Source organism: Scylla paramamosain, chromosome 25, assembly GCF_035594125.1.
Source record: "Scylla paramamosain isolate STU-SP2022 chromosome 25, ASM3559412v1, whole genome shotgun sequence".
In the NCBI taxonomy this organism is placed as follows: domain Eukaryota; kingdom Metazoa; phylum Arthropoda; class Malacostraca; order Decapoda; family Portunidae; genus Scylla; species Scylla paramamosain.
In genome coordinates, this window is record NC_087175.1 from 3,782,501 (window position 1) to 3,800,251 (window position 17,751).

Sequence of the window (17,751 nt, forward strand, 5' to 3'; positions counted from 1 at the left end):
TTCCTCTTGGTGTTGTCGCAGATGTTGTGGACTCTTCCTGACGATCCCGTGCCTTTCAGACTCTTCCCTCCTTGTGAACAGTGTGAAGGGCGTAAAGGAAGACAGGTAGTGGAGAAACTGCTGGAAAAATCAGCGTCCCGTCTCTCTTCCTGTCTTTTCATTCTCGCGTTCCTGAGTGACGCCAGGCTCCGTGGTTCCCTCAGTGTCTGTAGCGATGTTTGCCTCGCCGTTTTGTACACTACTATCAGATTCGGTGTCTTCTGTGGCGCTATAAGGCCTGGTGTCCTCTGCGGCACTGCCTCTCTCCTTGCCCACCATGGTGCGGTCGATCTCTGTTCCCTGCGGTGGTGTCAGTTTGCGCGTTCTGTGCGGCCTTGCCAGGCTCCTCGTCGTGCGTTGCTTTGCTGGTGTGGAGCACTTCAGTCCACAGTCTCAGCCTGATCAGCGGCGGCTGGTGCACACTCTCGCCGTCCCTTTCCTCTGTATCCTCCACAAACACTTCAGTCCACAGTCGCGTGGTGATACTTAACGTGAATTGATGTGAATATTTCCTTAATTTAGATTATTTTTTTAATGCAATTTTTTTCAGCTCTGTGATTGGTGGAGACCTTGGACTCTTGCACTCTCCAAATCCATCCAGTGACCAATAACGTTAAAGATCTTATCTCAATTACTTCTAACAAGCTGTACTGAAGGCAGTGCAATGCTCAAAGATGTTCTCATGATTCTATGTAGTGTTAGTGTAGCAAATATTCTGTAACACCAAAGGAAAACCACACCTGACAACCAGACTAAGCCATCTCTATTGCCTTAGAAAATAATCCGAACGAAAGAAGCATTTAAGAATATAGATCATGAGTAGATGGGTCTTGTATTTTCCACACTTTTTATCCAGTACCTCAGTCTTTTCCTTTTTTTTTTTTTATCATATTCTATTGAAAGTAAAAGGCAGTGAGGAAAAGGGTACTGGGGGCTACAGGTAAGTAGTGTTTGGGATGGCAGGTGTTATGAAATTCAAGAAGGTATTAGTGCAGTGAAGAGGACAGCTCAGAGAGAGAGAGAGAGAGAGAGAGAGAGAGAGAGAGAGAGAGAGAGAGAGAGAGAGAGAGAGAGAGAGAGAGATTACGAGAAACATCAGACAATGGAGTGTTTTGGGTTAATGAAAGAATGAAACTGATGAATATCTGGAAGGAACTGTTGGGGAATGTTCAAGACAGGTAAAGAGAGAAAAGGTGTGTGTGTGTGTGTGTGTGTGTGTGTGTGTGTGTGTGTGTGTGTGTGTGTGTGTGAGGGGGGCGTTAAGATCATACGTATTGATAAGGTGAGAGGGACGTGTCAGGTACATGAAAGTGATAGGTGAAAAGAGAAAAAAATGGAATAAGCTGAGGACAGGTGAGATGACACAGGTGGGAAGAGTCTTCGGGACGCTCAGGAGGACAGGTGGAAAGAGGAAAAGAGGAAAACGGGTGTGAGGCGGTGACAGCTGAGATTATAGGAGAAGGAGCGATATTCTTAGATGCAAGACAGGTAGAATGTAAAGAAAGGTGTGAGAGGCAAAGATGAGTGAGATTTTGTGTGTACAGGATGATGACGCAAAGCACACACACACACACACACACACACACACACACACACACACACACACACACACACACACACACACACACACACACACACACACACACACAGTCGCGTGCAGTTTTAAAGCTCCAGGTCATGTTTTTCCTTTTCTCTTGGTATGTGATGCAGTGTTTGTTTAGCCATTAATTCGCTGGAACGAGGAAGAGCAGGAGGGAGGTGAAGAGCGCCAGGAGGAGGAGGAGGAGGAGGAGGAGAATGAAAGATGAGAGGTTGAATGATGAAGGAGAGGGAGAGAAACGAGCCGGAAGATGAAGGAGTGGATGGAAAGGGTAAGAAGAAAGGAAGGAGAAAGATGAGAAGAGAAGAGGAGGAGGAGGAGGAGGAAGAGAGAAAAGAATATACTGTGTATTAGCGTAAATATAAACAGAACAGTGATATTGTTTTGAACTTTTCCTTACACACACACACACACACACACACACACACACACACACACACACACACACACACACACACACACACACACACACATGTATATTCATGATATGGAAAAACTACATACACATCAGAAAACAAAATATATAATCCCTGATATTACTTTGCATTTTATTGTAGAGCAGGGGAGAGAGAAGCAATATATGGACACGTTTCTTTTTGAAGGTATAATTCAATGACCCATATTATACACCCAAGTGACCTTCTTTATCAGACTCAGCACCCAGGTCAAGAGGTCACAGCTTGCTCATTTGTAGAGAGAGAAATACTAAGAGAGAGAAAGTTTCATATTTACTTCAGTCTGCCCCTTTAACTTGCACTATATGACTGACAGGGAACGCAGAATTCGTACTCTTACAATAATAATGGTAGTAGTAGTAATAGTAGTGATAGTAGTAGTAGTAGTAGTAGTAGTAGTAGTAGTAGTAGTAGTAATGTGGTGGTGGTAGTGTTAGTAGTAGTAGTAGTAGCACTATTGCCAGTAATAATAATAATGATAACAACAACAGCAACAACAACAACAACAACAGCAACAACAACAACAAAAATAATGATACGAATAATGCTAACAAGACTAGTAATGAGGCAATCAGCTTGAGATCATAATTATGCATTCCTGTGATGACTTTTCCCTTGGCGATCAAAGGCATCACAATAATAATGATTGGTAATTACTAACGGCATTACACAAAAAGTCGTAATGAGTACCACCAATTAATTAGACACTACACACCTGAGAACTGACCTAATGTATTCATCAACACGCCGCCGTGACCTTGCATTCCACCAGGTGAGAGAGAGAGAGAGAGAGAGAGAGAGAGAGAGAGAGAGAGAGAGAGAGAGAGAGAGAGAGAGAGAGAGAGAGGTACACAAACACAGCTGTCCACCTCAGTTAGCCAAACGACGTACGCCTGTCACTTGTCGCATGGTTGGTGGTGGTGTGTTGTTTGTGTGTGTGTGTGTGTGTGTGTGTGTGTGTGTGTGTGTGTGTGTGTGTGTGTGTGTGTGTGTGTGTGTGTGTGTGTGTGTGTGTGTGCTGCGGTGTTTGGTATTGTGGTGAAGGTGCAGTTGCTGTTGTTGTTGTTGTTGTTGTTGTTGTGGTTCCGTGTCGTGCTGCGTCTTTTTTTGTGGTGGTGGTGGTGTTGGTGTTGGATAATGGTGATGAGTGTCAGTGTTGTTATTATAGGGAATCTCTCTCTCTCTCTCTCTCTCTCTCTCTCTCTCTCTCTCTCTCTCTCTCTCTCTCTCTCTCTCTCTCTCTCTCTCTCTCTCTCTCTCTCTCTCTCTCTCTCTCTCTCTCAAACAAACACACACACACACACTGTAGTAATTATAGTAGTAGTCGTAGAAGTAGTAGTCGTGGAAGTAGTAGTAGTAGTAGTAGTAGTAGTAGTAGTAGTAGCAGCAGCAGCAGTAGCATGACGAGGAAGAATAACATAACGAGCTGCATCAATCAGGGGACAATTAAGGGCACATCAGCTTATCAAAGGCCGGTACTAACAAGCTTCACATTCATCACAACTCAAATTAAAGGTAACCCAACTCGAAGCGCCGGTGACACATTCATTTCCCGCCCCATACATCAGTCACCCACTGTTCCCATCGCTTACCACCCGCACGCTAAAAATATACTTACAGGGCGCCACCTTTACTTACTCATCTCCTCTGACTCATTATTCATATTATCATTCACCTTCTTTCTCTCACTTTTTAAACTCATTTTCATCCATTTCCTTCTCTCCATTTCATTCATTCACTTGTATTTATCACCTGGGATAATTTCACTCATTCACGTTCACTCTCACCTTTACTCACTATCCTCTACATATTCAATCATCTTTTCTCATTCACTCGCTCAGCCGCCATCACTAACTCACCTTCTCTCACTTTCGTTCACATCCATTCATTTATTTTCGTTACGCCAGGTTCATTAACTCTCACTAACCTTCACTCACTCCATCTTTGCCTACTTCCTTTCGCTCACTCACCTTTACTGGCATTTGCTGTAAAACTAAATAGCACTACAGAGAGAACCTACTGATCTATTAGCTAACACACACACGGCACTCCACTCTCGAACAAAAATATAGCACTTTTTTTTATCCTGTTTTCTTTACCTGGCAGTGACAGTACACTGGATCAAACTCAACGGACGATAAATAAAGGATCACAGACAGGTTTCTACTTTCTTACAACCTCCTGCATTTATTTACAACTAATCAGAGCTACCATTTAGCCTCACAATACACCTGATAATGAGAATTCGAAGTTGAGTGTTGATGATTGAGAAGCTAAGTAATTCAGATTTTTTTTTTTTTTTTTTTTTCTCAAGGATACGAAATCTAGGGTTCTCGTTATTGTAGGTAAGTCACGTGGTTTTATTCAGTGGAAAGGTAAAATAGGTTGTGATTTTAATTGTGGTTTGTGTTCATTTTTATATTTCACCATTTTTTTTTTTTTTTTTTTTTTTTTTTAATCTCCTTGGAAAAGATCACCTTGACACTGGATATCCAAGGAATGTGTAGGGAAATTATGTGATGTGGTGCTGACTGAGAAATTAAAGCGTGATGATTTGGATGGTGTTCGCTGTATCTACTTGCAACATATTCTGTGGCATCTTGGGAAAAGCGCAGGTGTGGAAATTAATCTATATGTTCATCTGACAGTGGAAAACTCACGATAAATACTTTGTTTGAAATCTTTATTGACTGAAAGCTTAAAGTGTTGGTTCTACTTTGAGTGTATCTAACAGACCATGTACTTTTTAGTTCCTGGGGGAAAAAAATAAAAAATAGATATGTAAAATTTAAATACATAAATTGCCTGTTATTTTGATTGGCAGCGAAATTAATATACTTATCAGATTACGTGTATATTTAATTGTCCAGGTACTTTAAATATTTTTCCTGATATAGAAAAGAGTTCCACTAATGAAGTTACTGTATATTTCATTGCTTAGGTAGTTTTGGGTCAATTTAAACATTACTCCAGGTGTTTAATTAATCTGCGGTTGGGAGGTAACTAATTATAAAGCAGATGATGTTTTCTTATGTATTGGCATAGGTAAGGAAAGGGACTGTTCATTTATACAAGAAGGCACTCGTTTGTCGTGCAGGCTAAGAGGAGGTGGGAGTATTCATGACTTATTGGTTCCTTCGTGAGGCCAGCGAGGCGGAGTGTGTTTGGCTTATTCAAGGAACACTCAACGGAGGGAGTTGTGTATTCCTGCTGTCTGTTACCTTGGTTTTTCGTCAATTTGGCTTTCAAGTTTATTATTTATTTGTTTATTTATTTTGCTTATTGATTTTTTTACTTTATTTTCTTATTTTTTTTTTTTTTTGCTAAACTGCCTTCATATGTATTGATTTTTATTAACTTGCTTTTATTTATATTTATTTTCATTTATGTTTCCAATTATCTATATTTGTTGGCTTTTTTTGTTTGTTTCTTTTCCTCTTAGTCTTTGCATTTCTTTAAGTTTGTACGTTTTTATTCTTATCTTATTCTCATTGTGTTATTTTTTTTTCTATTCTCTTTTAGATTTCTCTCTGCTTTCTTTTTCTTTATCATTGTGTATTTTTATCCTTTTTTTTCTCTCGTTTCAAGATTAATATCCACATCTGTTTGCGCTGTTTTATTTTATTTTGTTTAATTCGTCTTCATTGTTGTGTTTTTTTCTTTATATTCTCGCTCTGTTTTGCTTCACTTTCTTGCTTATTTTCATTTATACATTCCGAATAAAAAATCAGACAAGAACCATTATTTCATCCATTAAATACATTTCTTCACTTCGCTGGAGAGAACACGTAAAAGCATTTCTGTTTGCCCGTTGTGAAAGAATTCTTACTAACTTACAAACATCTGCATTGGAGAAAACGGAATTACATTGAGAGAAAATATAATAACGAGTGGGGAAAACGAAATTATCTTGCGAAAAAAATGCAATAACCACAATTTTTAATATGTCTCTTGAAGATAGAATTATAAAAAGAACACTCGCATATATACGTATACACTGCAACAACTGACTAGACACACACACACACACACACACACACACACACACACACACACACACACACACACACACACACACACACACACACACACACACACACACACACACACACACACACACACACACACACACACAAGGAAATATAAATAGGCAAAAAATCTCTCTCTCTCTCTCTCTCTCTCTCTCTCTCTCTCTCTCTCTCTCTCTCTCTCTCTCTCTCTCTCTCTCTCTCTCTCTCTCTCTCTCTCTCTCTCTCTCTCTCTCTCTCTCCTTCACTCCACAATACTCTCATCACGTACTTGAGAAAATGGCAGAATTATACACCAAATGCATCATAAGTAAGCATGCACCTGAATCCCAAGAAATACAATATACACAATCGCAAACCTCTATTACAATACTCACAAAGCATCCACGAAAAATATACAAACTTTACGTCACCTCTATAAAAAAATAAATAAATAAATAAATACACTACAAACCCTGAAAACACACTTACCGTCAAAACTCTACGGGAAAAATCGTGCCAAGTTTCACTATAAAAACTCTACGTGTCTTTCAACCGTGTTTCACTACCAGACTTAAGCACCGTGTTCTCAGTCGTTCTCTCTCTCTCTCTCTCTCTCTCTCTCTCTCTCTCTCTCTCTCTCTCTCTCTCTCTCTCTCTCTCTCTCTCTCTCTCTCTCTCCACTAACGAAAGGAAATGTAAAATAGAGTCTGTAACTAGAAACATGAGGAAAAGAGTGTGTGATTTTGTGTTTTAGTTTGTTTACCGTGTTACATTCGATTAAGTGCTGGTGACTAGATGGTTTTCTCTCTCTCTCTCTCTCTCTCTCTCTCTCTCTCTCTCTCTCTCTCTCTCTCTCTCTCTCTCTCTCTCTCTCTCTCTCTCTCTCTCGCTCTCTCTCTTTGCTCTGATTTTACGCTGACGAGGAAAGCTTCTCTGAAAGTCAGTAAATTCAGTCTGCTTCTAATCCATCAAGACCCCTGAAAGAGAGAGAGAGAGAGAGAGAGAGAGAGAGAGAGAGAGAGAGAGAGAGAGAGACCAATTCAAAAAAAGTATTTCTCATAAAAAGAAAAAAATATTAAGCTTTTCTTGACAAAATAAATCCGGAACACATTTACTTTAGTCCTTCCTCCTCCTCCTCCTCCTCCTCTTCCTCCTCAGGGACGTGGTTGTATTGTAGAAAAAGGGAGTTTCTTCGTCGCATAAGATTAGTCATAGAAAACGAGGCTTGGGAAGATTTAAGTGGATAAGGAGTGATGGCACAACTCCCTGGAGGTCACGAGTCCAAGAGGGTTTTCCTGTACCTTGTCCTCTCCCTCTGCTACTCTCTCTCTCTCTCTCTCTCTCTCTCTCTCTCTCTCTCTCTCTCTCTCTCTCTCTCTCTCTCTCTCTCTCTCTCTCTCTCTCTCTCTCTCTCTCAATATTCAAATAAGTTATAGTTCAGTATTTGAAGTTTTATTTGTTTATTTTTATTTATTTATTTATTTTTTTTTTTTCATCCTAAGTTGTGAATCTGATTTCTCGCCTGTTGTTGTAATTCATTAGTATCTCTCTCTCTCTCTCTCTCTCTCTCTCTCTCTCTCTCTCTCTCTCTCTCTCTCTCTCTCTCTCTCTCTCTCTCTCTCTCATTAATCCTATTGGAATCAGGGATCTGACATTGATCGACAAATTGATAGGCAGATAAATAGATATACAGACGGATGAGAGAGAGAGAGAGAGAGAGAGAGAGAGAGAGAGAGAGAGAGAGAGAGAGAGAGAGAGAGAGAGAGAGAGAGAGAGAGAAATATAAATGCAAATAGCGGTCTTAAACACTTTGAATTCCTACCTCGTCATTCTAAGGCATGAAGTTCTGAAAAAAAAAAAAAATATGTAAAGTAAAACTGAAATCCAATTTTTTACGTCAAGGAGAAAAGAAAATGGAGAGAGGACAGAAGAAAGGGAGGTGAGGAAAGAGTGAGGAAAGGAAAGGGTGGAGAGGAAGTTAAAGACGAGAGAGAGAGAGAGAGAGAGAGAGAGAGAGAGAGAGAGAGAGAGAGAGAGAGAGAGAGAGAGAGAGGACGTTTTACATAGTTTGACGTAAGAAAATGAGAAGGACTGGCGCTATTCCTTTTTAATTAGTGTAAGTGAGTCAGAGAGAGAGAGAGAGAGAGAGAGAGAGAGAGAGAGAGAGAGACCCAGAAAGACGAGATTGCAGGTGACAGATCAGAAATTTTAAAGAAAAATATACATCTGAAATATATACCCGTGTGTGTGTGTGTGTGTGTGTGTGTGTGTGTGTGTGTATGTGTGGGCTAAAAACGTCAGCCAATCACCGTCAAGGAGGGACTTAAGGCTGAGAGCTGATTGGCTGGATGATGAACGTGCAAGACTTTCCTGTACTATCTGATCATCTTCCTTTCACCTGCCTCTCCCGCCTCACTAATTAGATGCCCCGCCTACCTGCGTGAGGGGAAAAGTTAATTGAAAATATTCCGGTTGCTTTGATATTTGTTGGTTCATTTATTATTTTTTTTTTTTTACTATCTACCTGTCTGTATTAATCTCCTGTCTGTTTTGTCTGTCTGTCTTTGTCTTACTGTTTGCCTTTCTGTGTTTCTCTCTGTCTGTATACCTGTCCTTCAGTCTGTGTGTCTACCTGTCTTTCTTTCTGTCTATCTATCTGTCTTTCTGTCTGTCTGTGTTACTGTCTATCTATATCTGTCTGGATTTTCTCTCATCATTCTGCGTATGTGTTTTTTCCTGTCCCATTTTTCTTATATCTGTCTCTTATCTTGTGTATCTATCTGTGTATATATCTTTCTTTTTTTAATCTATTTTTACCTTTCCCTTCCTGTCTGTGTATCTATCTCTCGTCCTTGTTCCTTATTTATTTATCTATGTATATTAGTTTCCCTGTCTGTCTGTCCTATTCGTCTGTAATTCCATATCGTCTACTTATCTATCTGTTTCCAGCTGTCATCTTTTCCTCCTATCTATTTATATGTACCTATCATTTGTTCTCCTATCTATCTGTTTCTATCTACCTTTCAACTTTTCTTTGTATCTGTTTTCCTGTCTATTTTTATATACCTGTGTTTCTACCTGAGATAATTAATTCCTATGTCCATACAACTGTTAATTCATCCTGCTTCTTAATCCTCTCCTCTATTTAGTAATGTAATGTTCAAAAAAGGTGTCAGTCATTTAGGTTTTTTAGCGTGTTTAAAGTAGCCAGCCATCTTTTTATCTGTTCGTGTGTCTGTCTGTGTGTCTGTCAGTTACTTTTTTGCCTCGCAGTCTGTCAGTATCATATATCTTGTACGTGTTTTTTTTTTTTTTTTTTTTTTTTTTTTTCTCCACCGTTTCTGCATGTCTGTCTGTCTGTCTTTATTTTGTAAGGGTATGTTAAGATGTTTTTTTTTTTTTTCGTGTGTGTGTGTGTGTGTGTGTGTGTGTGTGTGTGTGTGTGTGTGTGTTTCTTTAGTGTGAATTCATGTAGAAAATGATAGACGTTTATTCGTTTTTTTTTTTTTTCTCTCGTTTTCTGTGTTTGTCTGCCTGTCTCTTTGTCTCTTTCCTTGCATTATTTTTTTCTTTCAGTTTTTTTTTCTTTCATTTTCTAGTTTTATTTGTTTACTTGGCCACTTTTTACACGTTTACATTCTCTCTCTCTCTCTCTCTCTCTCTCTCTCTCTCTCTCTCTCTCTCTCTCTCTCTCTCTCTCTCTCTCTCTCTCTCTCTCTCTCTCTCTCTCTCTCTCTCTCTCTCTCTCCCCTCAGGTTTGGATATTAAAGTGACATTCGTGAAATATTTCCGCCTAAAACACACACACACACACACACACACACACACACACACACACACACACACACACACACACACACACACACACACACACACACACACACACACACACACATCAAGTTGGACATTCCATTATGGCTGTATTTTTTTGTTCTTTTTCCTTTTGTTGTCGTTTTTGTTGTTCTGTGTGAAAGTTGCACGATTTAATTTGCAATTCATAAAGTCAAGTTTATCCTCTCTTTAACTCGGCCCGTCTCTCTCTCTCTCTCTCTCTCTCTCTCTCTCTCTCTCTCTCTCTCTCTCTCTCTCTCTCTCTCTCTCTCTCTCTCTCTCTCTCTCTCTCTCTCTCTCTCTCTCTCTCTCTCTCTCTCTCTCTCTCTCTCTCTCTCTCTCTTTTATTCACTGACGCGTTCATATTTGAAGCATTTTTTCTCACGATCATCCTTCAAAAAGTACAGAGAGAGAGAGAGAGAGAGAGAGAGAGAGAGAGAGAGAGAGAGAGAGAGAGAGAGAGAGAAAAGCTAAACCAATACACACTCTCACAACGCCTTTTTTCATGCAAACCCTCCTCCTCCTCCTCCTCCTCCTCCTCCTCCTCCTCCTCCTCCTCCTCCTCCTCCTCCTCCTCACTTTGATGGTCACACGATGAAAAAATGAAAAATATTGCATCAGGAAAAACGAATGGTTGTAGTTTTCCAACCCCCCAACTCTCTCTCTCTCTCTCTCTCTCTCTCTCTCTCTCTCTCTCTCTCTCTCTCTCTCTCTCTCTCTCTCTCTCTCTCTCTCTCTCTCTCCCTATATGAAGAATGGATGGTTGGTCAATGGCAGTTGGTATTATTCTCTCTCTCTCTCTCTCTCTCTCTCTCTCTCTCTCTCTCTCTCTCTCTCTCTCTCTCTCTCTCTCTCTCTCTCTCTCTCTCTGGTGGTATTTTTGCAAGATATAAATTCTTTTCCTTTATGTAAATTTTGATGCAAAATCCTTCTTTGTGTTATCTCTCTCTCTAGCTCTCTCTCTCTCTCTCTCTCTCTCTCTCTCTCTCTCTCTCTCTCTCTCTCTCTCTCTCTCTCTCTCTCTCTCTCTCTCTCTCTCTCTCTCTCTCTCTCTCTCTCTCTCTCTCAATCAGGTGTGTGTTTTTGTAATGGAATTTGAATATCTTTTGGAAGTTGCTTTGCCTCAATGCTTTTATATGATTAAAAATATCAAATAAATATTCACTCGGTATTTCCCACTGATTGAGATTTCCAAGTGTTCTCAAAAGTGCAAAAAAATAAAGAAAAAAAGAAGGTGTTTGCCAAGGAGTGCAACGAGTTGGAATTGCAAATGATTTAAATGTTATTTTTTGAAGTCCAGCTGCAAGAAGTAAATGTGTGTGTGTGTGTGTGTTTGTGTGTGTGTGTGTGTCAGTTTCTGTCTCTTTGTGTATCTGTCTTTTTGTCTGTCTGTGTCTGCATATGTGTCTGCCTGTTTGTCTGTCTGTCTATTTGTTTTGTGTTTGTGCCTCTGTACCTGTCTGTATATGTGCAGTTGAAAAAAGTCTATTATATTTTTGCTATAAACTTATATGTATCTGTTTATTTACCTTTCTGTTTTTGTCTGTATCGATTTTCCTCTCTGTCTGTTTTCTTGCCTGTCTATTTTTCTGACTGTCTGTTTGTCCGCTTGTCTTTCTGTCTGTCTATTTTTCTTTCTCCCTCCCTGCCTGCCTGCCTGCCTGTCTGTCTGTCTGTCTGTCTGTCTGTCTGTCTGTCTGTCTGTCTGTCTGTCTGTCTGTCTGTCTGTCTGCCTGCCTGCCTGCCTGCGTATACATGTAATTTGGAGGAGTCATTTTTCTACAATCAGCGTGCATGGAAGTTTAGTAATTAATTTTCCACTTAAACTAAACAAGCATCAAATAGCGCAAAAATATTCTCCCCAAGTTAGAGCGAGCGTGCCCTAGATGTGTTGACGTGGGTGTGTTTGTTCAAGACGTGTCCTCTTCGTGTCTTGCTCTCGGGAAGAAAATTTTAGTCACCTCAGTGTGTCCTGAAAACTCTGTCCCAAAAATTTCCGAAAAGTGGACCGTGACCCTCCGTTGTGAAAAACTGGAACATTATCATAATTACACGGCTCAGGAGAGAGAGAGAGAGAGAGAGAGAGAGAGAGAGAGAGAGAGAGAGAGAGAGAGAGAGAGAGAGAGAGAAAAGCAGTCAACATATGAAAAGTCTGTTATTCTAGAACTAAACATGATAAAAGTCTGAAAAAAAAATTTGAAAGAAAACTATATTGTTAAAAAGGTAAAAACAGACCGAGAGAGAGAGAGAGAGAGAGAGAGAGAGAGAGAGAGAGAGAGAGAGAGAGAGAGAGAGAGAGAGAGAAGCAACAGTCAACAGCTTGTACAAAATTCAAAGTATTAAACATTGTAAAGCAAACTGTATAAAAAATGCAGCGAAAAAAAAAAAGACAGTAAATGAATAAGGGCGAGAGAGAGAGAGAGAGAGAGAGAGAGAGAGAGAGAGAGAGAGAGAGAGAGAGAGAGAGAGAGAGAGAGAGAGAGAGATTCACCTCCTTAATCATCTTTGCAAAATAAGTTTCCACTCTTTATTATCGCATGAAGAATCACCAGGGAGAGTGAAGAAGCAGATGAGAGAGTGAGAGCGTGGAGGGAGAGGCAGGTGGAGGAAGACAGGGAAGAGGAGGGAGGGTGGGAGAGAGGGAAGAAGAGGGAGGGGGCAATCAGTAGAAGAGAGGCAAGCAGAGGAAGGAAGAGAAGGGGAAAGGAAGGAGAGGGAGAAGCAGAGAATGAAGGAAAAAAGGAGGGAAATGGAAAAGCAGACAAGGAGGACAGAAGAAGAGAAATAAAAAAGGAAGAGATGCAACCAGAGAGAGAGAGAGAGAGAGAGAGAGAGAGAGAGAGAGAGAGTTCAGAGGCAAGTAGTGAAAGACCGTGAGGATGGAGGAAAGGAAGGAGGGAGGGAAAAAGAAGGAAAGCAAAAAAGAAAAGACAAAATTGAGGATGTGTGGGGGTAGGGGAAGAAAAGAGGGGGACTCGGTAAAACAAGGGAAGATGAGGGGGCGTGGGGTTGAAGGAGGGAGGGAGGACAGTGGAGGGAAGAGGAGAGGACAGGAGGGAGAGGAGAGAGTGGCGCGAGAAACAGGTGTGAAAAATTGTGTACCTGTCCTCCAGGTCAGGAGTTTTAGCCACAGATTTTTCCCCCGCTCACAGGTAAGCTTCATCACAGAAAGTACCAAAGTCGCATATATTAAAGTCCTGGTACTCTCACATGTCTTTCCTTGTACTTTCCTTGTATGTTATTTAGCAAAGGCGTTACTGATACTTCGCAAAAATAGGTATATACTTCAGCTTCATCACAGGTAGTACCAAGGCTGCAGGTGGAAAAGTGCAGGTATTCACATCTTTTCCTTTTACTTTCATTTTACTTTGCAAGGTGTTGCTTCACAAACTTAAGTAATTTAACTCCAGTATACAGGTAGTCACTCTTATCCCTTCTACTTTCAATGTTCTTATTTAGCAAGGTCTTCGCAGAAATAGGTAGGTGTATACATCAGCTCCAGCAGAGGGAGTAATAAATATCAACTGCCGAGTATCTCTCATCATAGCGAGGTATTCACTTTTTTTTTTTTTTTCAGACGCATCTCATTTTACCTAGCCAGTCTTTAATTATATCCAGGTTTTCCCCTCTAGCCGGATACCTAATTGGAACTCCTCTCATAACCTTATCGTCAGAACTAGGAGCTACTCATTTCCCCCACAGGTATTGTCTTATTCCCAGACACCTCACATTTACCTGTCCAACCACTAATTACACAGGTCTTGGCCCTCTAACCTAATACGTATTTACTTGGGTAATCACTCATAACCTTATCTGCCCAACCTTTCGTAACTAGGTACTCACTTCCCTGACAGGTACCCCTAACCTACCTAACCTAATCTAACCTAACATAGCTTGCCCAGCCTTTCATTACAACCAGGTACCCATTTCCCTCACAGGTAACTCTAACCTACCTAACCAAACTTAACGCAACGCAACCAAACCAAACCAAATCTAACCCAGCTAACTTAACCAAACTAAACCATACCTAACCTAATCCTAACTTAACCTAACGTAACTTAACCTAACGTAACCGAACTAAACTTACCAAACCAAACCTAACCAAACCTCACCTAACCAAACGCACAGGTACCAAGGTGACGCAGGTGCAGGCAACAGACCACGATGACCCCAATGAAGGCACCAACGCGCGGCTGATCTACTCGCTGGAGAAAAACGTAATAGACGAAGCCACGGGCCGCCCTATCTTCACGGTGGACGGGAAGGAGGGCGTCATCAGCACCTCCATCTGCTGCCTGGATCGAGAGAAGGCCCAGCGGTACACCATCCAGGTGGTGGCGACGGATGGCGGGGGGCTCAAAGGTGCGGTTGGTGGATGCTGTTGTGGTGGTGGTGATGTGGAGTGGTTCTTGTTGTTGTGGTGGTGATGTGGAGTGGCTCTTGTTGTTGTGGTGGTGATGTGGAGTGGCTCTTGTTGTGGTGGTGGTGATGTGGAGTGAGTCTTGTTGTGGTGGTGGTGATGTGGAGTGGCTCTTGTTGTTGTGGTGATGTGGAGTGGCTCTTGTTGTGGTGGTGGTGATGTGGAGTGGCTCTTGTTGTGGTGGTGGTGATGTGGAGTGAGTCTTGTTGTGGTGGTGGTGATGTGGAGTGGCTCTTGTTGTTGTGGTGGTGATGTGGAGTGGCTCTTGTTGTGGTGGTGGTGATGTGGAGTGGCTCTTGTTGTGGTGGTGGTGATGTGGAGTGAGTCTTGTTGTGGTGGTGGTGATGTGGAGTGGCTCTTGTTGTTGTGGTGGTGATGTGGAGTGGCTCTTGTTGTTGTGGTGGTGATGTGGAGGGAGTCTTGTTGTTGTGGTGGTGATGTGGAGTGGCTCTTGTTGTTGTGGTGGTGGTGATGTGGAGTGATTCTTGTTGTGGTGGTGGTGATGTCGAGTGGCTCTTGTTGTTGTGGTGGTGATGTGGAGTGGCTCTTGTTGTTGTGGTGGTGATGTAGAGTGGCTCTTGTTGTGGTGGTGGTGATGTGGAGGGAGTCTTGCTGTTTGTTTACTTTTTTGGTTGGAAGGAATCAGTTTTCTATTAATTTATGTTATTTTACTTATTTTTATTTATTTTTTTTTATTTGTCCTTAGTTCTTGGATGTTAGGTGGATGTTATGTGAAGACAACTAATTCTTTTTTTTTGTTTTTTTTTTTCGTTTATTTTCTTTTTTCTTTTTCTTTTTCTTTTTCTTTTTGGTAATAGAAGGGATCACTAAGAGGCTTTTTATTATGGTGGTAGTAGAAGGAATTACTAAGAAGCCATTTTCTCATCTTTTCTTTATTTCTTTGTTCATTTTCCTATTTTCTTCTACTCTTCCTTATATTGGCCAGCCAGTTCAAAGGTGGAGGTTATGTGAATATTTTTTTTTTATACTTTTCATTCATTTCTTACTCTTTATTATTGTTTGCGTGACGAATTAAGTGTTTCTTTTTTCATTTATTTCTTTTACTTATTCCCGGTCAATCTCTTTTAACAGGTATGTAAGATTGGTAGATAGATTAATTGATAGATAGGTAGATTGACAGATGGATAGGTAGGTAAACTGACTGACATGACTAGGTTCTCTCTCTCTCTCTCTCTCTCTCTCTCTCTCTCTCTCTCTCTCTCTCTCTCTCTCTCTCTCTCTCTCTCTCTCTCTCTCTCTCTCTCTCTCTCTCTAATTTATTCATTAACCATCATCTTTTTTCTTTGTCTACTCCTTGTCTTCTTTTCTTAATAATATTGTTTTATTTTTCTCTTCTCTTCCCCACGTCTCTCTCTCTCTCTCTCTCTCTCTCTCTCTCTCTCTCTCTCTCTCTCTCTCTCTCTCTCTCTCTCTCTCTCTCTCTCTCTCTCTCTCTCTCTCTCTCTCTCTCTCTCTCTCTCTCTCTCCTTCCCTTGCTATATCTCTCTTTCTCTCTCCCTCTCTCTTCAACTTCCTTCTCCCTTTATCCCCCTCATCACTCTTCCTCATTTATCATACAATCCCCCCTTATTCCTCTCATCCTTTCTCATCCTCCAACCTCCTCCTCCTCCTCCTCCTCCTCTTCTTCCTCCTCTCTCACTCTATCCCCCTCAATGTCCTCTCTCTCTCTCTCTCTCTCTCTCTCTCTCTCTCTCTCTCTCTCTCTCTCTCTCTCTCTCTCTCTCTCTCTCTCTCTCTCTCTCTCTCTCTCTCTCTCTCTCTCTCTCTCTCTCTCTCTCTCTCTCTGACCCTTGCTCGCCTCTAAACATCATTATCTCTCACCCCTTTCCTGTCCCCTCACCTTTATTTCCCCTTCCCTTACACCTGTCACTGCTCTTCCCCTTACCTGTCATTCCTTCCTTCCTTCCTTCCTTTCATACCTGTCACCTGTTAACGTTTCATACTGTTAACTTTGCCCCTATCTCACCTTTGACATTTTTTCTTCAGCAAGTTACATTTTTGCTTCCTTCTCACCTGTTTCTTTTTTTCACACCTGTTCATTGTTCACCTTTTCATTTTTTTTTATTTATCTTGTCCTATTATTTGAGGTTTTTTTTCTATTCTAATCTCTTACCTTCAGTTTCCATATCTTCGTTTTTTTCTTACTTGTTCATCTTCTTTTCCTTGTCTTTTTTTTTTTTATTTTACCTATCAACTCTGTTTTTCATTCCTATCTTCATTTTTTCCTCGTGTCTTACTTGCAGCTTTCATACCTGTCTTTTTTCACACATGTTCACCTGCTTCTGCTTATCTATCTCTTCCTTTCTCACCTGTCACGAAGCCTTTTTTTTTTATCTCTCTTCCTTTTTCTTCTTTCGTGCATATTTATTTTCTCACATCTGTCTTGTGTCTGTCTGTCAACATTTGTTCTTCGTATTTGCTTTCCTCTTTCTCTTGCTGGTTTTACTTCTTGCTTTTACTTTTATGTCATCTCTTTCTCTTTATATCATCTTTCATCCTTTCTTTTCTTTCTTTTAGTTTCCTTTGTTCTCATCTTTCTTTCCTTTTTTTTTCACTTTTCCTTTTTCCTTGGCTTTCCTTTCCCGTTCTTTCGTATCTTTCCTTTTTCTTCTTTTCCTATCGTCTTTCTTTCCTTTCCTTTCTTCATTGTTTCCTGTCCTTTCTACCACCTTTCTTCACTTCTCACCCTCTTCCTTTCACTCCTGTCCTGTGTTCGACTCTTGACCAGCAGGGGCACAGGAAACGCAGGTAACAGTGCAGGTGTTTATTCACAGAAGGTGTGAACAGAAGGCTGGAGGTAGGTGATCTCCCGGCGCCAGGCCGCGCACTTCCACTTAACACTTATGACTGAAGCCTAGCTCGTTCACTCATACACGTATTCATGCCTCACACAAGTCTCGCTCATTCACTCGTTCACACAACTAGCTAACAACCACACACCTCCCCCGAGACATAAGGAAGATTCCTTATCTTTGTTATGGCTACCGTAACACATGAAACAAAGTTACAATGATTGAAGTACAGAAAACACGGTACATATACACAAAACAAACACAGCGTACAATGAACACGTACGACTAATCGTAGGTGCTACGGTGCCACCGCACCTGCAGTCGTCTCGGCTCCCTACGCTGTCGGCTGCTTCGACGCTCTGGTTGCTCTCGGCCACGGTGTACCCCGTTACCCTGATGCTCCGGGCTGCCGGGATGGTGGTGTTCCTCGTGACCCTGATGCTGAAGCGCTGCACCGCCATGAGCGGTGTGCTGCTCGACAGGAAGGGGAGCAAGAGGTCTGTGTGGGCGTAGGTGTCTTCTATTACGCCACATCACGCGACCGCTGCCCATCTTGATGAGGTAGTCTCTCCTTCGCCCAACA

General features: G+C 41.3%; 1 protein-coding gene across 1 annotated transcript in view; it reads left to right on the forward strand.

The window, feature by feature from the left end:
* LOC135113101 (putative neural-cadherin 2) overlaps positions 1-17,751 on the forward strand; it is a 248,894-nt gene that overhangs the window by 210,368 nt on the left and 20,775 nt on the right. The window contains exon 8 of the mRNA XM_064028140.1: positions 14,064-14,297. Coding sequence (XP_063884210.1) covers positions 14,064-14,297 — 234 coding nt within the window. The remainder of the gene's footprint in view (positions 1-14,063; positions 14,298-17,751) is intronic.